At 39.3% G+C, this 22,050-nt stretch overlaps 1 protein-coding gene across 3 annotated transcripts in view; it reads right to left on the bottom strand.

Annotated features, from left to right (window-relative positions):
* The window catches only part of SKP2 (S-phase kinase associated protein 2), a 58,612-nt gene that overhangs the window by 20,422 nt on the left and 16,140 nt on the right, over positions 1 to 22,050 (bottom strand). For 2 of the 3 annotated variants that reach the window (XM_059916234.1, XM_059916235.1), the window contains exons 6-10: positions 20,834 to 20,932; positions 19,487 to 19,617; positions 12,967 to 13,018; positions 12,688 to 12,795; positions 5,236 to 7,127 (exon numbers count right to left, since the gene is read on the bottom strand). In XM_059916234.1, the coding sequence (XP_059772217.1) occupies positions 6,914 to 7,127; positions 12,688 to 12,795; positions 12,967 to 13,018; positions 19,487 to 19,617; positions 20,834 to 20,932 (604 nt within the window). In that variant the 3' untranslated portion in view covers positions 5,236 to 6,913. Of the gene's footprint in view, positions 1 to 5,235; positions 7,128 to 12,687; positions 12,796 to 12,966; positions 13,019 to 19,486; positions 19,618 to 20,833; positions 20,933 to 22,050 lie in introns of those variants that run through there. The other variant, XM_059916236.1, reaches the window with a different exon arrangement.

Here is a 22,050-nt window from a genome sequence, read left to right as displayed (position 1 = left end):
CAGGTTTTTACAAACCGTTTTTTTTTTTATTTTATTTTTTATTTTTTAAATTTTTAAAAAAATTTATTTACTTTTGGCTGCGTTGGGTCTTTGTTGCTGCGCGCGGGCTTTCTCTAGTTGCGGCGAGCGGGGGCTCTCTTCGTTGCAGTGCACGGGCTTCTCATTGCGGTGGCTTCTCGTTGTGGAGCACGGGCTCTAGGCGCACAGGCTTCAGTAGTTGTGGCTCGTGGGCTCTAGAGTGCAGGCTCATTAGTTGTGGCGCATGGGCTTAGCTGCTCCATGGCATGTGGGATCTTCCCGGACCAAGGCTCGAACCTGTGTCCCCTGCATTGGCAGGCGGATTCTTAACTGCCGCGCCACCAGGGAAGCCCTCAAACCATTTTTTTAAATGTATCTCTCCCAACTGCAACTTTTTTCTTCCCTACACTTATTTTCTTTAAACGATTGAAGAGAGCTTGAATGGTTTGTCAGGTTGTCACCATACTAGACTGGTTCTTCTTGGCTTTCACAAGAAAATAATCTATTTAAAATACCTTTGGTAATTAAGCTTTGTTACATAGCTATTTCCTCCTGCCTCAGATCTTTTCTTCAAAACATCATTTTTTTTTAATGTCTTTTTTTTTTTAATTTATTTTATTTTTGGCTGTATTGGGTCTTAGTTGCAGTGCATGGGCTTCTCATTGCGGTGGCTTCTCTTGTTGCGGAGCATGGGCTCTAGGCGTGCGGGCTTCAGTAGTTGTGGCACGTGGGCTCAGTAGTTGTGGCTTGCGGGCTCTAGAGCTTATGCTCAGTAGTTGTGACACACGGGCTTAGTTGCTCCACGGCACGTGGAATCTTCCCGGACCAGGGCTTGAACCCGTGTCCCCTGCATTGGCAGGTGGATTCTTAACCACTGTGCCACCAGGGAAGTCCAAAACATCATTTCTTGATGAAATGATTCTTCACAAAATCATTCTATTAGGTTGGCCAAAAAGTGCCTTCGGTTTTTAAGTAAAAATAAAAGACACATTTTTCATTTTCACCAAGAACTTTATTGAACAAGGTATTCATCCTTTTGTTCCACTACCTTCTGCCATTTTCAGGCAACTTCATAATTCTATCTTCCCAAAACTTTTTATCTTTTTGAGCAAAGAACTGTTCCAGGTGCCTTTTACAGTCTTCCAGGAATGGAAATTTTTTCCATTAAGAGAATTTTGTAAAGACCAAAATAAATGGAAATCCGAAGGTGCAATGTCTGGTGAATACAGCAGGTGAATCAGAACTTCCCAGCCAAGCTGTAACAGTTTTTGCCTGGTCATCGAAGAGACATGCAGTCTTGTGTTATTCTGATGGAAGATTATACGTTTTCTGTTGACGAATTCTGTATGCTTTTCGAGTGCTGCTTTCAGTTGGTCTAACTGGGAGCAGTACTTGTTGGAATTAATCATTTGGTTTTCTGGAAGGAGCTCACCATAGAGGACTCCCTTCCAATCCCACCATATACACAACATCACCTTCTTTGGATGAAGACCGGCCTTCGGTGTGGTCGTTGGTTCGTTTCCCCCACGATCTCTTCCGTTCCATATTATTGTACAGTATCCACTTTTCATCACCTGTCACAATTTGTTTTAAAAATGGAATGTTTTCATTACATTTCTGTAGAGAATTGCATACGGAAATAGGGTCTAGAAGATTTTTTTTCACTTAACTTATGTGGAACCCAAACATCAAAGGGATGAACATAACCAAGCTGGTGCAAATGATTTTCAACACTTGATTTGGATATTTTGAGTATGTCAGCTATCTCTCGCGTCGTATAACATTCGTTGTTTTCAATTAATGTCTTCGATTTGATTGCTGTCACCTTCAACTGGTCTACCTGACCATGGAGCATCGTCCAGTGAGAAATCTCCAGCACGAAACTTTGCAAACACTTTTGACACATTCGATCAGTCACAGCACCTTCTCCATACACTATGCAAATGTTTTTTTGCGTTTCAGTTGCGTTTTTACCTTTCTTGAAATAATAAAGCCTAATATGCCGAAAATGTTGCTTTTTTTCTTCCATCTTCAATATAAAAATGGCTACAGAAAAATTCACCAATTTTGATGTCCTTTTTTAAATGCAGGGTAATATGACAGCTCGCATACAATCTAACAAAATTGTTTCAAATAATGTTAAAGACAACTAAGTGCTACTAGAGCCATCTTATGGAAAAAACCGAACAAACCTTTTGGCCAGCCCAATATTAATCTTTTAAGCATTTCCATTAGTCTTTTAAATGGGTTGTGGATTATCCACTTTACATGAGTAAATAGTTTTGAGTAAAAAGGCATTTTAAAAGCCAATGTAGGGACTTCCCTGGTGGCGCAGTGGTTGAGAGTCCGCCTGCCAATGCGGGGGACACGGGTTCGTGCCCTGGTCCCGGAGGATCCCACATGCCGCGGAGCGGCTGGGCCCGTGAGCCACAATTGCTGAGCCTGCACGTCTGGAGCCTGTGCTCCGCAACAAGAGAGGCTGCGATAGTGAGAGGCCCGTGCACTGCGATGAAGAGTGGCCCCCACTTGCCGCAACTGGAGAAAGCCCTCGCACAGAAACGAAGACCCAACACAGCCATAAATAAACAAATAAATAAATAAATTTTTTTAAAAAAAAAAAAAATAAAAAAAAAAAAAAAAAAAAAAAAAAGCCAATGTAATATACACCAATATGTATAAAATAGATAACCAATAAGAACCTGCTGTATAAAAAATAAAATTTTTAAAAAAGCCAATGTAAATGACTATGGCCAGTTTTTGTTTAAAAGACAATATAAATGCATGGTAATGGTTGGGATATGATACATTCCAGTGTGCCTATTAATTTTAAAATGTATGGCTATGGAAAAAGCCTGCCTTACTGTCTCTCATCAATCACAGCCCCTGCCATCTGAAGACCTTAAAATATAGTGATCTTAATGCTCAAATGTGCAAGGTAGATGTTTTGATATTTGGCTTAAGGAATACTAAAATATCAGCATTTTGATATTTAGATTCACTAAAAAGTAAAAATAAATATTAAAGAAAACAAATCCATAAAATAAGTTTAGTATAGGCTTTAGGGCTTCAACCTGTATTGTAAGGAGCTAACCTCTTGGTGAAAAGAGCTTTTTGACTTCCTGGGACATTAGGCCAGGTGGGGATGGGAGAGAGGAGGTTGCCTTTTTGTTTATTCCAAGGTTAGGGTAGCCAGTGGAAAGGTGTTTCTTTCTAGTTTTCCTGGACTACTTAGTGCCTTTCCTCATGCCTGTACCTCCCCCGTCCTCTACATTGTACATTGTTAGTCAATGTTGGATTGTAATTGAGTTCACCATGATAGAAGGGACATAAGTCACGTTACCCAGAAATAAAAATTTTGCATTTGGCCAGACTTTACATAATATCTTGGGAACTTGCGGCTAGGGTATAGGAGAAAAATCAAGGGCCATAGGCAGATGTTAATATCATAAAAAGAATGACAGCCAGGTGTTATGTGCCTCTTGAAGGAAGACTAATACTACCTATCAAGTATCTCCTTGCTAAAACAAAAAACATTGATAGGCAAAGCCTCTAGATCAGGGTCTCTCAACACTGACACTTGAGGTTTTGGATCAGATCATTCTTTATTGTGGGAGCTGTCCTAGATACTGTAGGATGATTAGCAGCATCCTTGGTATACAAGTGCTAGACGCCAGTAGCGCCTCTCTACTTGCGACAACCAAAACTGTTTTCAGGTGTTACCAAATGTCTCTCGGGTAGCAAAATCACTCTTGGTTAGGAGCTTTTTGCTGCTAGATCTAACTACCAGTTTATGGAAATAGGGGACAGATTAACCTGTTAAACATTATTCCAGGGATTGATCACATCTGCAAAATCCAGAATGTGGAACACTGGATAAAAAACCTGGTTTCTTCAATAAATAAATTGTAAGGATAATAAAGAAGGGGAACTCTAAGATTAAGAGACTTGAGGAAATGTCAATGTCAACCAAATGCAATGTATGGACCATGTTTGGAGCCTGATCAAAACAAACCCATGTAAGAAAACACTTCCAACAGCTAGGGAACTTTCAACACCATCTCCGTATTTAATGTTTCAGAATTAATTCAGGAGGGTATCTTTTAGAGGTAGATACTGAACTATTTATGATGTCAGAGTTCTGGGTTTTGCATCAAAATAATCTGTGAGCCTAAGTTTGGTGCGTGTGGGGTGGGGGAGATGGATGAGATGATGGATGAAATGAGATTGGCCATGAGTTAATGACCTTTGAAAGTGGATAATGAGGTTCATCATCTTCTCTACCTTTTGCATTTGACTTTTTTTATAATTAAAAACAAAAAAAGGAAACATAGTACTGATAATATCAAAAAAGAAGCAAAACTGGGTAATAATTAGGAAGAATCACCGTTCTACCATTTGAATGGACGAGTTCAAAAGGAATTAATTCCTAGAAGATCTCTGGGTATAGGGTGAACTATTCAAATAGTTTCCTAATGAGAGTAAAATACACAGTATAAGCTGATCAAGTCTGTATTTAAAAAGTGCTACTAGCTGACTTTTATTGATAATACTTATCATATTTATCACTTAAATCTCAAATGTTTTATAAACATGTTAATACTTTGAGAGGCACTTTAACCATAACAGCCTGTATTCAGCCCCTTGTCAAAGAATTATAAACATTTTAATTTGACAACACATGAAGTAGATGAGGCAAAAAGGGACCATGTTAGGGCTTAATTTTTCATTTTTTTTAAAAACGGAACTTGTTTTGTTTTTTTTAGGTTTTTGGCTGTGTTGGGTCTTCTTTGCTGTGTGCGGGCTTTCTCTAGTTGCAGTGAGCGGGGGCTACTCTTCGTTGTGGTGCGCAGGCTTCTCATAGCGGTGGCTTCTCTTGTTGCGGAGCACGGGCTCTAGGCGTGTGGGCTCAGTAGTTGTGGCTCGCGGGCTCTAGAGCACAGGCTCAGTAGTTGTGGCACACGGGCTTAGTTGCTCCGTGGCATGTGGGATCTTCCCGGACCAGGGCTCGAACCTGTGTACCCTGCATTGGCAGGTGGATTCTTAACCACTGCACCACCAGGGAAGCCCTAGGGCTTGTTTTAAAGTGCCTTATTCAGAGGGCTGAGACAAATCCCACACCATACCAAATGTTCATTTTAACCAGAGTACTTAAGAAAGAGAAAGAAAAAAGGAATACAACTTAGCTGAAGTATTCATTTTTATAAAAATGTGTTTTATTTTAAAACAAGTCTATAAAAGTAGAAATCCCATACAAAAATACAGATTACTCTGACATGTTAGCAAAGTAGCTTACGGCTGGACTTGAGTTTGGAAGTACTGTATGTTTGAGGGCATCCGGAAGTCAGAGGCCAACCGGATCCTACCTCCAGCCCTTGTCACTAATCTGTAAACAATAATTTCAAGTAGTATTTAGCACTTTTTAACTACTATGGAATTGAAACCTAATCATTTCCTGTATAACACTACTTTAAAATGTTCTTCCTTAGGTCTGAGCAGATAAGGGCACTTCATACCATTGTTTCTAACATTTGAAAAATCTGATTTAGAAAAAGCAATTTTAATAGAAATGATGAGTTTGGGCTTTTTGTTCCATTTTGAACATATTGGGGAGGTCATCAATTTAAATAAGAAATTAGTGTTTTGTGTTTTTTAAAGTAGAATTTAATCCTTTTGCTTCCATGTATCATTAAAAAAAAAAAAATCACTGATGCCATCAAAAGGTTCAGCACCTGAGCCTTAACTTTTATGCAGGTGCCAGCTGTGCTAACTGCTCTGAAACTGCGTGGAACATACACGTGCTTCTACTGTGTATTTCTGATTGAAAGGAACAAGGTTCTTCTTAGGGAACTCTAGGTCCAGTAACCTTATAAAATGGGTTGTTTCAATCATTGTGGGAGGCCATTTAAAACAAAAAAAGGATAATTTAAAATACTTGATTCCAGAATAATACAAAAATAACTTCAAGAACCTCAGTGATAAAGGAAAACAACAGGTAACCTCAGTTCAGCATTCCATCCGTTTTAAGAATTAGAGACTGACTGGTTCCTACCACCTTTCTAAAACAAAGCAAGTCACTTTAAAGCTAAAGAACCTATGTTAACATAATTTGATCATAAAGTCAGAAGTCCACAATTAAATTTCCTCAGCTAATTTAGAATGCTGGGAACACAGTACATAAAGGAGACTTCATTAATGTGCATTAGAGGATCCCCCAGGTTAACCTGTCATAGAGAATTGCCTCTCGAGCCTGTAAATTCTAACCAATTCTATACTTCTGGTTGGCCGGTTGTTTTTTTATTTAGGTTTTAAGGTGAATAACCCGGGGCTATTTGTTTCCATATACCTAATTGCAAATCTAAAGGCCAAGTTGAAATGTGTATTTTTCTTTCTATCCTCAGCAGACTGCCACAAATCTGATTCTCATTCTGTTCAGCTTACACTACAAATAGCTTATTATTTTTTGCAACCTACGTCTTATAAAGCATTACTGAAAAATTAAATAGAAGAAAGTTCAGTTGCCATATAGGCTATGAAAATGATTTGCTGGTGGTGATTTTTAAGCTTGATTCTAAATAGATTTAATAAGAAGGGCACTTGGAAGAGGTGGCTCAAATTTTGCTCTTTAGGGTATCTTGAAATTATAGGCTCACTCTCCTAAAATTTCAAAAGGCATACAGCTTAGGCTCTTAAGGATATAGCAGTGATAAAAGCTTTCATAGTCATTTTTCAAAAGCAACACTTCATAGTTTTCTCTCTCCAACGGTTCTCTAATATACTTGTAGAATGAAGGCAAGAGAAAACCAAGAATAAAAATAGCTGAGCTCTCCACAATTGGGCTTCCTGCCTACTTTCCCTGTTCAAAGAAAAGAGGAGACACCATCCTGCAATAGATACTTCATAGACAACTGGGCTTCTGCAGTGTCAGTCGGCATCTGATGCCCCATATCTCCTGGTTCTTTTTGTTGCCAGTGGTTGGCCTGGCGATGGTGGTGAAAGGGGAACAATTAATTTGTAGATGAGGAAGGGCTTCCTTTAATAGTTGAAGGGTACTGTCTGGCACGATTCCAAAGACTTGTAGTGTTTTTAGTGTGGGAATTTCTCCAAGTTCACTGGAAAGGAAGAGAGAGACTTTCAGAGTAGCAGTATCTATGGTAACTGTTCCCCTAGAGTAACATGACCCACTTTTTACAATTTGTATTATATTTTATAAAAATGCAAACTGAAGGCAAAATTTGCAATCAGTGATTTGAGAAAATTGTACAGGTGAATCAAACCACAAAGCACAGTCCACAGCTTGGGCAACACAGCGTAAGGAAACACACAAGTGCGTTTTGTTGAATTTCTAATAACTGGAAAACTCCAAGGTTTATTTAAAGTCCAACCATATTTTCTTCCTTTCTCCATTCTTGGTTTAGACTGAAAAGTATCACCGTGTTGTGAGAAGCCAGCAAGCTAGTGGTGGTAAAAGTAAATGTTTTACTGTGGCATCAGATGGAGTCACCAAAGGTTACATGCAACTTAAGGATACGGACTTGACCTTTATTTGAACTAGGCTCGCCCTCTCAAAAGGAGATGTGAGCAGAGCCGATAACTTCTAAATAATGGTTAATACTCAACAAGTCCATTACACGTGATGAAACCTAACAGTGACTTCACGAAGATATTTTAAGGTTATGTGTTGGGTGCAGATAGAGACAGTAGACATCTTACTTCTCTACATATCACCATTTTTTTTTTCTGTCACATGTATCGCAGTCCTCTTCCTAGGTATTTCACATTAAGTAAAACACAACTCTTGTCAAGAGTGAAATTCTGTTCCACAAAAAAGGGAGCCTGTTTTCCCAAAGTAAATACTCTTTGGTAATGATTCTTTTTTTTTAACCCAGGTCTGTGTGCTTAGAAATTCATCTCTCTGATCTGTATGTGCGCCAGGTTGGAACACACAGTACAAAGTCTCAGGAAAGGGAATATTTAGTTTGGAGTTTCAACAAAATCCCACTGCAGATCGATGAGCACATCAATCACCTAGAATTAGAAGCATCCGTTGTATTTTCATATTGCCAATAATTACTTAAAAAAATAAACCTTCCTGATAATAACTGTCATCTTGCCTCCAATCTTTCTTCCTTTCAGCTTAGTGTATATACCAATGACCAAGGCATCTTCGTAAAGCCTAGCTCAGACTATGTCCTTCCCATGCTCAAAAATCTTTGATACCTCCCTCATGTTTACAGAACTCAAACCATTCTGTTGGCCTTAGGCCCTTCATTGCTAAACCTGCTCTCCCACTCTTCCCACTCCCCCTCTAAGCGTATTTATTCTACATTCAAGAAAGTGTTTTAAACCCCATAGGTGTTTATATACATTAGCTGAAAACAAGAGGAAGGGTAATTTAGAAAATAAAAGTACTATCCAAGTAAAATAAGTATGCTTGGTGTTCCTAAGGGGCCGGTAAGATCCAGAGATCACAACAGACCGAAAAGAAAGTCAGCGAGAACAAACTGTTGTTGTTCGTAAAGTAAGCTAATCTCTGGAACAGAAACAGGAGTGCACGGGGCTTCCCTGGCGGCACAGTGGTTAGGAATCCGCCTGCCAAGGCAGGGGATGCGGGTTCGAGCCCTGGTCCGGGAAGATCCCACATGCTGCGGAGCAACTAAGCCCGTGCGGCACAACTACTGAGCCTGGCGCTCTACAGCCCGCAAGCCACAACTACTGAGCCCACGAGCCACAACTCCTGAAGCCTGAGCGCCTAGAGCTTGTGCTTCGCAACAAGAGAAGCCACCGCAACGAAGAGTAGACCCCACTCGCCGCAACTAGAGAAAACCCACGCACAGCAATGAAGACCCAACGCAGCCAAAAATAAAATAAATAAACTTATTTTAAAAAAAAGAAAAAAAAGAAACAGGAGTGTAAAGAAAGGTCAGTATACATAGGTGTTTATACTTATTATCACTGAAGATGATAGCAATCCTGCCCCAAACTTAAATCCCTCTTATGTGAAATCTGAATACGAGAACTTTGTCATAGCCATGAGAATTCGGGTTCTGCGATCTCCAGATCAGCCAAATTGTAAGACATTCTGCAGTGGATAGTATTTAAAAGAAGAAACTATAGGTGGGAGTGAGGAGGGATGGCAGATGATAGAAGAGGAAATGTTCTTGCAACAGCACTTCAAAAGAGCTTGGTGAGGAAGGAAATTACACCAGACACTTAGAAGACACTCAGGTGTTTACCTGTGAGTAAGAAGTGAGCGGTGTAAGATGGGATGGTGGACGAATGATCATTCCCAAGTCAAAAAACCAAAAAGTCTCTAAAATTTTAAGGAGAACCAAAAAACAAACAACAACAACAAAAAGCCTCTTGTATGTGTATCACCTACAACACAGCAGAACACATATGCAAGTATCTCTTTGAAACTACAAGGTAAGAGACTGAAAAGCCAACGAAGGGAGAGTAAATCGGTATGAATAGTTTAAGAGCCATGATTTCTAACTTAAGAAGTATAAAATGACACTGATGTCTTAAAGTGTCTCTAGTTAGTAAAACAAAAGGTATTTATAAACCCTTTCACAGGTTCACTGCTTACCTCATCTACATAATCCCATCTTCCTTATAAAATCTTAAATTCCTCAACTACAAATTCTCCTACAGGAGTTATTATTTAGTCTCTCCTAATCTCAGATCACTTTACTATCTCCAGCTTGGATTTCTTACTTGAATGAGAAATACAGAATAATTAGAAGGACTTTTGGATATAAGGAAATCAGACCAGTTAAGGAGTAAGGGAATAAATACAATGAGGGTATGTCCTGCAGACAAAAAACCTATAGTTTCCCAAGTATTTTAAAGCATTATCATTACAGAAGAAACACACTCAAATTTTATTTTCCCACTTCTGAGATAAGAAATGAAAATTCTTTAGCACAAATGACTTTCTGGAAATTATTGTTGAGGATCCTAGAATTCTTACTAAGCATTTCACAGACATCAGCCGGCAGAATGACTGAAATTGGAGAGCAAGACATTTTATCTGGAGAAACTTTTAAGGATAGGGTACTAGCAAACTCATCTTAATGGATTCACAAGGTAAACCAGTATACTATCTACATAATGTCTTAAGAGACATACTCTTTTACCTTAAAGTTCAAGGACAGCATCTTTCTTCTGTCTGTTCTCACTCTATTCTGGTGGTCTGGCTTGTCACTAAACTCCTGATGCCCCTGTTTCCCTTATTTCGAGACAATATTTAGACAAATCAGTTACAACAAAGCTGTGAGGGTTCACACCTAGGTCTGTGACTTCAGGCCCACGCTCTGAACCATCAATTCACACTGCCTGCAGATATTACTATGCAAGCATTATCACCCCACTGGATAAAAAATATGTGAAGGCTCACAGCCTCCCCTTAGCCTCTGCTCAAGAGAAAGCATCTGGGTATTCTCTGCTTAGCTTCTTTCTCTCTGGAGAGAAAGAACAAAAGTAAGACATGTGGATAGATTCTCTTGAGAAAAGCAACCAAAAAAGAATGATCACTGCACTCCAGGGCGCTGCACAGGTAATGAAGCTGAAGCCTAGATAGCAAGGACGGGAAAGAATGGTTGACAGAGAAACCTCTTTGGGTGGACACTGCAGGCTCCTAGGAGTTCTGGATGCTAGAAAATTCAAGTGGCAGGAGATTTTAATAAGAGCTCCATGCATATGAATTGAGACTCCAACATCTGAGAGCCCTGAAACTAAATACTAGCATTCCTTTTAGGCAGTGCTTTCCCAAATGAGATACCTGCTCAGACCCTGAGCCCCAAGATTAATTATAGTTATTTATTAAAAAATGTAATTACCAGATTCCCTAATTCTACTAGTTAACTCTATGTAAGTGAAGTATCTGATTTATTCATTAATTCCTTTTTTATAAAAAAATTATTTTTTAAAAATTGAAGTATAGTTGATTTACAATGTTGTGTTGGTGTAGAGCAAAGTGACTCAGTTATGTATATGTATACATATATTCTTTTTCAGATTCTTTTCCATTATAGGTTATTACAAGATACTGAATATAGTTCCCTGTGCTATATTACAAGATACTGAATATAGGTCCTTGTTGTTTATCTATTTTATATATAGTGGTGTGTATCTGTTAATCCCAAACTCCTAATTTATCTCTCCCCCCTGCTGCCCTTTCCCCTTTGATAACCATAAATTTGTTTTCAATGTCTGTGAGTCTATTTCTGTTCTGTAGATAAGTTCACTTGTATCATTTTTTTAGATTCCACATATAAATGATATCACATGACATTTTCCTTTTTCTGTCTGATTTACTTTACTTAGTATGATAATCTTTAGGTCTGTCCATGTTGCCGCAAATGGCATTATTTCATTCATTTTTACAGCTGAGTAATATTCCATTGTATGTATATGTGTGTGTGTGTGTGTGTGTATATATATATATATATATATATATATCACATCTTCTTTATCCATTCATCTGTTGATGGACATTTAAGTTGCTTCCATGTCTTGGCTACTGTAAATAGTGCTGCTATATTCATTAATTCTTGAAACTAACTTACAAGATCTAAACCAGTAATTTGAGAACTACATAAATTCTGTGTTCAAACTCACCACCTTTCTTTGGTAGGAACCAGAAGCTTGATTACCTTCATATGGATAGTGAGTTTAAATGAGGTCAGCAGCCTAATTCAGGGCATACTGGTTGGAATGAGAAAGAAGGGCACCAGGCCAAATCCAAGATACTGACTTCTTGAGGTTTTTAATAAAACTGCTATACACTTATATTTGAACCAGGGAAGAATTTTCCAGCCCTTTGAAATATAGGAAAACTTCTTAAAACTAAAGAGATGATGTTATTTCCAGGATGACTTGGGTATAGCACTTCTTAAAAGGAAGATGGACCCGATTCTGTTTTTGTTTGCACTGCCTTGATTTTGTGGAAGTTGCTGAGCAGGGACAAAATTAATCACTGTAACAGCTACCAGATTAGATACAGACTACTTTGCACATGTCCAGGAGACCTGGAATGCAGACCCAGCGCAGCCAGTAACTCACTATTCAGCTTTGGGTAAGTTACTTTACTCTTCTGGATCTCAATCTCCCCCCTTTTCAAAGAGAGCATCACTCTTACAATACCTACTATTTAAATTGTTTATTTTTTTCATTCCTTGACCATCCAGGACAGACGCCACTAGAAGATTACAGAATTTTTCCTCTAAGCTCAGATGAAAGTTTTTGGAATCAACTCTAGTAGACTTGAAAAGTTTCGGAAACACACACACGCACGCATGCACACACGCACACACACTGGGTCTGCCTACCCCGTCATATAATCTGAGCTTCCTGGGAGTAAAGGCTATCTTCTCCCGCTTTTGTAAGTTCTCCACAAGTACTAGTACAGTATTCTAATATTTAAACTCGCTCACAGCTAAATAAATGTTTAGTAAACTACCTCAATCCACTCAACTCTACTAGACATTTTCAGCAAAAAATTTTGCCTTGGTTTTTCTATTTTGCTAGTCTTTCCTAACCAGTGTGTGGTACACTAATTTGATGTTTAAGTAAGTTTTAAACATCTGCTGTTAATAATGGATTTTACCACCAAGTGACATCTCTTTTGGTCCCTGCCCTCTGCTTGCTTTAGAAAACAAAAGTACTTACAGTAAAGTTTCAGGTATTATGTCATAGCACCGACTGAGTGATAGGTGTTGGAGGTAGTTGAGCTGGAAGAATTCCGGAAAGCAGTCACTTTTCAGCATGACACTATCGCTGTAACAGAAGGAAAAATTCAAAATCTAGCCATCAATCCCAGATGGAGAAGACAGGAATAGTCTATCGCTTAGTTCCTTCAATTCAACATATTAAGATCCTTTCTTCATTCAGTGAGCAATCATGAATTTTCATTTTTAAAAAAATTTTTTGTCTTAAATAAAAACATACCTTAAGTCTAGGTGGACAAGACTGGGACATCTTCCAACTAAGGTAGAGACATCTAGAAAAAAAATGATGGTCACTATCAAATGAGGAATCAGACAAGGATCCCTGCTGTCAATACTTCATTTCACATTGTGCTGGAAATTCAGAATGGTGCAATTAGAGTCACTCACTGTTAGAGACAAAAAACAAAATTATCATCTTGGCATATAAGACTTTCTACCTGGAAAATCCAAGAGAATCATCTGAAAAACTACTGGAAATACACAGTAAGAGAACTAACTGTGTAAAATGACTGGAAAACAAACTCCTTAGCTTATCTATGTGTCAGCAATTGCTGACTGGAAATAGGGAAAAACAAGTCCTATTCACAATAGCAAAAAGCAAAACCAAACAGCACAATATATAAACAAACAACATATCATAAAGGTAGCACTCAAAATCAGTGGGGGAGATCATGGATTATTAAAAAATAATATGGTTACCACAACTGGAAAAAACTTACTTCTCCAGCTCAAATAAAATATCCAAATAAATTCCACATATGTTAAAAACTTCCAAATGCAAAAATGAATAATTATTCATTGCATCTTGGGATAGGTAAGGAGTTTCTAAACATAAAGTAAAACATAAAGGGAACACTGATAATTTACTACATAATTTTTTTTTTTAATTTTTATTTATTTATTTTGGTTGTGCTGGGTCTTCATTGAGGCACGTGGGCTCCTCTAGTTGCAGCGTGCAGGCTCTACAGCACGCAGGCTTCAGTAGTTGAGGCGCACGGGCTTAGTTGCAGTGTGTGGGATCTTGGTTCCCTGACCAGGAATCGAACATGGCCTCCTGCATTGGAAGTGCAGAGTCTTAACCACTGGACCACGAGGGAAGTCCCCTGCTACATACATTTTTTAAAAACTCTACCATGTTAAAGCAAAACAGAACACAAGCAGAATTAAAGAGGTATCAGAAAACTGAGAATAAATGTTTCCAACAGAGTTAATGGTCATTATATAAAGAGTATTAAAAAAAAAAATGGGCAAAGAACATAAACAGATACTTTGCAAAATACAGACATAATAAAAATGGAGCAAGAAATGCAAAATAAAATTAAAATATTGCTTTTCTGCCATCAAATGAAAAACAAATCCTATTATAATGCCCAGAATTGATGAACTATCATAAAGCAGGTCCCTCCATATACTAAAAGTGGATATTTAATTTTATGCAGCCTTTCAGAGGACCTGATTTTTTTTTAAAGTGAACTGATCTTTTTTAAAACAAGTGTTCAGGGCATTACACATTTAGCTCTTTGGCTCAGTAATTCCACTTTTAGAAAAATAATTAGAGATATGCATTACGATATTCATTGTAGTGACAGTTACAAAAGCCCCTCCCCCTGATTACTTTAATAGGTTAACCTGCGTCCAATCTATGGAACACACTGCTAACAGGAGCTATTAAAAAGCTTTTTAATAACATTTTGTGACATGAAAAAATATTCAGGATATGTTGTATAGTGAAAACAAAACAAAATATATATAATGCATTATAATCTCAATTTAGTTAAAACACACAAATTCATATTTATGCACAAACACACACAGAAAGAAAGGGGGCTGGGGGTTGGAAGGCTGGAAGAAAATAATCCAAATGTTAACTACAGTCACCAATGATGGTAGGATCAGAGATAACTTTTCAGAATTTGGAAGAAAGTCACATGCGGTACTTTGTAATCAGAACATGAATCAGTGTTATTTACTTTGAAAAAGAGACAAATTTTATTAATGTTTGAGGGGTTTTGTTTTTTTTTTTCCCTTCTCACAGCTACATCTTCAGTCCCATCCCCTCCCCTGAATCCTAGACTTGCATTTTCAACACAGCCAACACGCCCACAGGGCTATGTGATAAGCATCTCAAATTTATGCCTAAAACCAAACGCTTGATTTCTCCTCTCAATCCGCTCCTTCCCTAAAGTCTTCCCCATCTTAGTAAGTGGGAACTTCACCAATCCAGTTGCTGTAGCCAAAACCCTGGGAGTCGTACTTGACTGTTTCCTCATATCCCACATCCAATCTGTTACCAAATCCTGTTAGTCGGCTTTCAAACTGTGTCTGAAGTCGGATCACTTCTTTTTTTTTTTTTTTTTTAAATTCCTTAGCAAGAGGCCCTGAATTTTTTTTTTTAAATAGGAGCACACCGTTTTTGTTTGTTTGTTTTTTTATTTGTTTATTTTTGGCTGTGTCGGGTCTTCGTTTCTGTGCGAGGGCTTTCTCTAGTTGCGGCAAGCGGGGACCACTCTTCATCGCGGTGTGCGGGCCTCTCACTATTGTGGTCTCTCTTGTTGCGGAGCACAGGCTCCAGACGTGCAGGCTCAGTAATTGTGGCTCATGGGCCCAGTTGCTCCGCGGCATGTGGGATCTTCCCAGACCAGGGCTCAAACCTGTGTCCCCTGCATTGGCAAGCAGATTCTCAACCACTGTGCCACCAGGGAAGCCCTCGGATCACTTCTTACTTCCTCAAATGTTACCACCCTAGTCTCCAGCAGCCTTTTCGCAGCACAGCACCGGAAGGAGACTTCAAAGGTGAGTCAGATCATTTCACTCTTGCTCAAAACACTCCAATGGCTTCCCATCTTACTCAGGAAAAAAATGGAAACAGAGTTTTTGCCTTGGCTTAGAGAGAACCCCCCAGCTATCTCAGCTCCTACGACTGTCCTCCCTGCCTCCCCACTCACTGGCTCCCATTCCGAGAGGAAGAAACCTCACACATTAATAAAGTTTGCCTATTTTAAAAAATAAATAACATTTATTGATTCATTTTCCGATTACAAAGTAGCATGTGTGACTTTCCTCCAAAGGCACTTGCTGGTCCTTAGTTCTAGAATGTTCTTTCCTTATGTATCTACATGGCTCACTCCTTCACTCCTTCAGGTCTGTGCTCAAGTGTCACTTCCTCAGGAAGGCCTTCTCTTTGACCATTCCATCTGAAAAGAGCCCCCTACCTGCCACACTCTACCTCAGCACTCTACTTTAAATTCTTCCTCCTTGCATTTTCACCTCCTTTTATCACATTTAATTCCTTGTTGATTGTCTGGCTTCCCCACCAGAATGGAAGCTTCACAAGGATGACTTTCTCTGTTCTGTTCAAGGCCACACCTCCCAAGTCTGAACAGGGCTTTATGCATTATAGGGGCTCAATAAATTGGAATAAATTTGTCTCATTAGTCACTAAAAAATGAAGAAGTGCACAGCACAATTTTAAGTGACCCATCATCTCGCCAGCCAGCCAGCCATCCACAAAATCCACAACCAGATACAACCTTATTTTGCCACCACCTGGGAAAGAACGAAACCTTGGGGGATAAAACTGGTCAGTCTCTGTCTCCAGCCCTTGTTGAAGCCGCGGTCTTCCCTCGGTGGGAAGAGTTAGTAAACAGCAGTCCCTGCCAAGATTCCTCTTCACTGTCTCCTTCATTTCACTTGAGTTAGAAGGGATCTTAGAAACCACGTAATCTAACCTGTCATTTTAAAAGAGAGACAATTTTAGCTAGAGAAGTCCAAGGAAATCCAAGACCAAAAGCTAGGTCCTCCAAACCTCATTTGGTGCTCATCTGGGTAGAGAATGAAAACATCAACAGCCAACCATTACTGATCTCTCATTATGTGCCAAGAACAATTCAGCATCCTGTACACCTATTAACCCATTTATTCCTTACTCTAAGAGGTGGGTTCTGTTATCTCCATTTTATTGATGAAGAAATGGAGGAACAGAAAGGTTAAGAGACTTGCTCAAGGCTCCCCAGTAAATGGCAGAGTGGGTACTTGAACCCAGGAGGTCTGGCACCAGTCTTGGAGCTAAAATACAAAATCTGTATTACCATCTAAACAGTGAAATAGTGTGTGCCACTGCTAAAGACATCCATTTAAAAATCTTTGACTCCCATCGTATAATTAAGGAAACTAACACCTCAACTTCTACCCCGCGTCTTTGTCCTTGCCCTGAATGTGTCTAGCAAGCAGGATTTTACTACCTATTATTCCTGCCAAAACTCAGTAAAAAGGCGATTTGTTCTTTTTCGGAGGAACAAAGAGAAGGGTTTTAAGCCAAACTTGGACACAATTTACAGCAGTCTGCCTACAGCAGAACTTCTCGACCTTGCACCCAGAACCTTGGTTCATTACAGAAAAACTCTCAATAAAGAAGTGGGAAATTGAGATATGGGCAGAAATGTACATAGGGCACTGTCTTGTCCTGGGGATGAAGAGGGAAGAACCAGGGGTGGGATTCAACGTGAAGAGCATGCTCACTGGTGGGAGTTTAAAATCCTTGGAAGGCAACTCGGCAAGAACTATCCGAAACCTGAGAACGGAACCTAATCCCCGAGCTGGCAATTCCACTTAGAAATGCACTCAAAGGTTCACTTCTGTCCCTACCAAAGCTGTTTATAAAAGGGAAAAACTGCAAAGATTCTAAACATTCATTACAACGAGAGCAACTGAATAAGTTATGAATGAATCAACACAAATATATTTGATGGAATATCACACAGCCACTGAAAATGACATTTGTGTAGCTACTAAAATGGGGTTACCTGAAATAAAAAGGTGTTACAAAGAATTCCATACACCATGTCCCATTAAAAAAAACACTTTTTAACAGGAAAAAAGACTGGCAAAACGTTAGCGGGACTATTCATTTGTTTTTGTGTTTTTACATGTTTTGGGTATATTTGAGAATGACTAGATAATACTATAACCAGATTTAAAATTGTGTTTAAAGGGAAAAAATGTAGAACAGAACATTTTTCGGTAAGACACATTCTGCAAATGTTTGGTTCAAATCTTTTTAAGTATATTAAAAACTATAATAAATAAAAACGCTTATACTCAGATGAGCTGACACCACCAAGACACGAGGGTAGGGCTGAGGTGTGTGGCTGGCTTAACTAGGCTTTGTGCAGCCCACAGCCTGAGATCACGAAGGGAAGCTGTTAAAATGCTAAGTGAAATAAGTCAGACAGAGAAAGATAACTACTGTATGCTATCACTTATATGAGGAAATCTAAAAAATACAACAAACTAGTGAATATAACAAAAAAGAGGCAGACTCACAGATAAAGAGAACAAACTAGTGGTTACCAGTGGGGAGAAGGAGGGGCGAGGGGCAATACAGGGGTAGGGGATGAAGAGGTACAAACTGTTAGGTATAAAATAAGCTACAAGGATATATTGTACAACATGGGGAATATAGCCAATATTTTATAATAACTATAAAAGTAGTATAACCTTTAAAAATTGTGAATCACTCTACTGTACACCTGTAACTTATATAATATATATCAATTACACTTTAATAAAAAAAACCTTGCCATTTGCAAAAACTTATCTTTGCAAATTAAGATTCTGTCAATATTAGACAAATAAGACAAAGCATAACTGAACGTTGAGGCTTATAAAGACTTTAACTGTCACCTGTTACCCCTGATTTCAAATGTCTGTGTTCATCTAAAAAACCTCATTGTCGGGGATTCCCTGGTGGCGCAGTGGTTGAGAATCTGCCTGCTAATGCAGGGAACACGGGTTCGAGCCCTGGTCTGGGAAGATCCCACATGCCGTGGAGCAACTAGGCCCGTGAGCCACGATTACTGAGCCTGCGCGTCTGGAGCCTGTGCTCTGCAACAAGAGAGGCCCGACAGTGAGAGGCCCGCGCACCGCGATGAAGAGTGGCCCCCGCTCGCCACAACTAGAGAAAGCCCTCGCACAGAAATGAAGACCCAACACAGCCAAAAATAAATAAATAAATTAATTAATTAAAAAAAAAAAAAAGGAGGCCATCGGATTTGGCATTTGGGAGTTAATTAGAGAGTTCTGAGATGATTTTAAAAAAACAACAACAACAAAAAACCCTCATTTTCCTCTTAGACTGACTTGAGAGGAATTAGTTATAAATATGAAAGAGGGTTTATAAACAGGGTTTTTCAACCTTGGCGCTACTGACATTTAGGACCAGATTCGTTTTGGTGTGTTATTCTGCTGTCCTGTGCGTTGTTCACCAGCATTCTCGGCTTCTACCCACTAGATGCCAGTAACACCCCTGCAGCCGTGAGAATCAAAAATGTCTCCAGACTTCGCCAAATGTCCCCTTGCAGGCAAAATTGTCCCCAGTTGAGAACCACAGCTTAATACTGATCAAACGCTGCACCGATCGATTTTTAATGTTGGGGTTTTACCTAACAATTTAGTTAATGAAAAGAACTTCTTCTGCTTAAACATAAATTGCTTTAAAGGATAAAGGTTTCCACTTTCAGATTCTGGATTCCAACCCTGCTACCCACTAGCTGTTGGCATTTACATGACCCTTCTGATCAGCCAGCTGCTACCTCATCTGAAAAATAGGAATAGGAACACATGCGCTGGATTAAATGAAACAACTTATGGAGGACCACACCTAGGAGATGCTCGAGAAATCAAACCTGCTGTTATTGTCATGGCTGCTGTGGTTAAGGGGCCAGCAGCCCGGCGGGTCTTACCCGATCTCTGCAGATTCTTTCGGTACCCGCTGAGATTCAGCTGGGTGACAGTCTCTGACACGTGTGCGACAGCCACCTGCACATGCTTTTCAGTGAATTCATAGCACCAGGAGAGGTTCAGTTCATCCAATCTGCACACAAGAGGGGTGATAAAGGAAAGCATGAAACCATCACCCAGAATGAGTTCTCGACGTAGCACCGCCTAAAGCTGCAAACCAAGAACATACAAAGCTGTCGATTCCTTACCATTTTCTGCACAGAACCTCTGCTCCTCTAAGCAGCTACATTCGCTCACCTGAAACTGCTTTCTCCCATCTTGTTCCAGTGTGTTCCAGAAACTTGCCAGGGGATATGAGCCAAGGGCTTAGTGAATGCTGCCCCCTTCTGGAAGAGGAGGGAAGCGCTCTCCTCTCCTGCTCAAACCTCATTGCAGGACTAGATGGAAAAATTCTAGTCTCTATGCTTTCTTTCTCAATCACCCGGGTTGTTAGCAAACAACTACACAGTATGAGCAAGCGCCGGAGATGCTTTAAAAACTGTTGGATTGTACCGGGGATTCCTAATAAAGAGATGCCGACATTACAAAAACCCACTTTACCTTATTGGGCCTCTGCTAACTGAGCAAATGAGGGCTTCAGAGAAAGAGTCCAACCATTAAACTATACATCCCATTCCTGGCACTGCTGAGAAAATGTAGGGCTACCATTTTACCTCATTGATAACATTTTTATCCAAAGGCAATCTACTTTCAACAGATCATTAAGTAGAAATAAGTACAATGCTATTAGCACAGAGACCAAGGGATATTAAAAAGGACACAGACACAGACACACACACAGTACTGGGTATTCTGTGAACCATGTCCCTCCCTCACTTATTAATTTCTATAACTCTGTAACCTTATTTATATACTGACATTACCACATAATATAAAAGATGTTTTTAATGGAATCACCCAAATTCATGGTGTATTCTGCAATAACAAATTTAATCCAAACTGTTAAGTTAGGTCTACAGGTATTATACGGAAAAACGCCTGACCGTACAGTCAGGTATAAACAGATACTGTTTGTACATATTGTTGATAAACACACTACTACATTTTCCGTATTTTAATAGTCACAGAAAAAAAAGAGATCACTACACAAGTATCCTTTGGAAACTTAATCGATTTGACTTCTGAGTTTGGATGGAAAGTTTGGAGGGCAAAAGGCATTGCATTATCCAAATCAAGAGCTTGGAGAGTTAGGAATAGCTTAAAAATTTTCCCCGATTCTATTCTGATGTGAAAGGTAACTGTATATTTGAAACAACAGTTCTATAATCAAAATCTCAAATCTCTCCTACCTGCAACAGCTGCTCAGCAAAGTCTTCAGGGCAGATTCAGAGAATCCAGAACACCCAGAAAGGTTTAATCGCGCTAAATTTGTGTTCTGAGCAAGATTACTGGAGAAAGAAGACAAAGTCATAAGAACACCAACAAGACACTCTTACTCAATCAACAAGCATGAGGCTAAGTGAGACAGTTAAAAGCACACAGGCCTCTGAGTCAGAAGTGAGTTTAAATTCACATCTTACTATCTCCATGACACCAAGTAGGACGTTTTGCCTTAGTTTATCATCTGTGAAATGGCAAGATCAGTACCTTTTTGGTAGGGTTGTTAAAATTAAATGATATAATGTAATAAAGGCCTTAACAGTGCCTGGCACAGAGAGTAAGTCCACAACAAACACGGCTCAATGTACTTTAAAAAAAAAAAAACAACCCAGCAATGAAATAAACATTTTTCCATTTCACCCACAATTGGTAAACTTCTACTTATAAAGTCACTAGGTTCTTTCAATTCTGCCCTCTCCTCTACATTCCCAAATGCCTCATGTTAGTGAAATAGTGATTAACAGTGAGAGTTCTGGAATCATACTATATTGCCAGGTTCAAATCTTGGTTCTGCCACCTATTAACTGTGTGACCTTGGACAAGTTATTCAGCCTCTCTGTTCCTCAGTTTCCACATCTGTAATAAGGGAACAATAAGAACATATTTCATGAGGTTGCTGTGAGGATTAAATCAGAATACCTCTAAAGAATCTAGTATCTGGCACATGGTACGTGCTCAATAAATGTTAGCTGCTATTATTATCATTATTCTATTTTTTCCCATCAGGTGTCATCATTTCTTACCTGAATGAATACAATAGCATCTTAACTAATCTAGTTTCCTTTATGTCTGACTGACCCTCTGAGATGCCCAGTGAGTTAATTTTCTAAAATTCAACTCTGACATGTTCCTTCCATCCTCAGAACCACTCTCCTCTCTTCACCACGCTTCCCTCTTTACAGTGCACAACAGAATCCAGACTTCTTCCAGCGTGGCAGGGGCCCACTCCACTATGATCTGGTCCCTGACCACCCTCACCTGTCACCTCCCTCACTGGGCCCCACGCTCCAGCAATTCCCGACCACTTCAGAGTTTAGACCCAACCAGACTGCTTCCTTCCCCATATCATGGGGAGAACTCCTACCTACATATTTGCAATACTCAGCTTAAGAGTCACTTCCTCCGA

The sequence above is a fragment of the Balaenoptera ricei genome, chromosome 3, assembly GCF_028023285.1.
Source record: "Balaenoptera ricei isolate mBalRic1 chromosome 3, mBalRic1.hap2, whole genome shotgun sequence".
Classification (NCBI taxonomy): Eukaryota; Metazoa; Chordata; class Mammalia; order Artiodactyla; family Balaenopteridae; genus Balaenoptera; species Balaenoptera ricei.
This window is presented reverse-complemented; position numbering and strand designations above follow the sequence as displayed.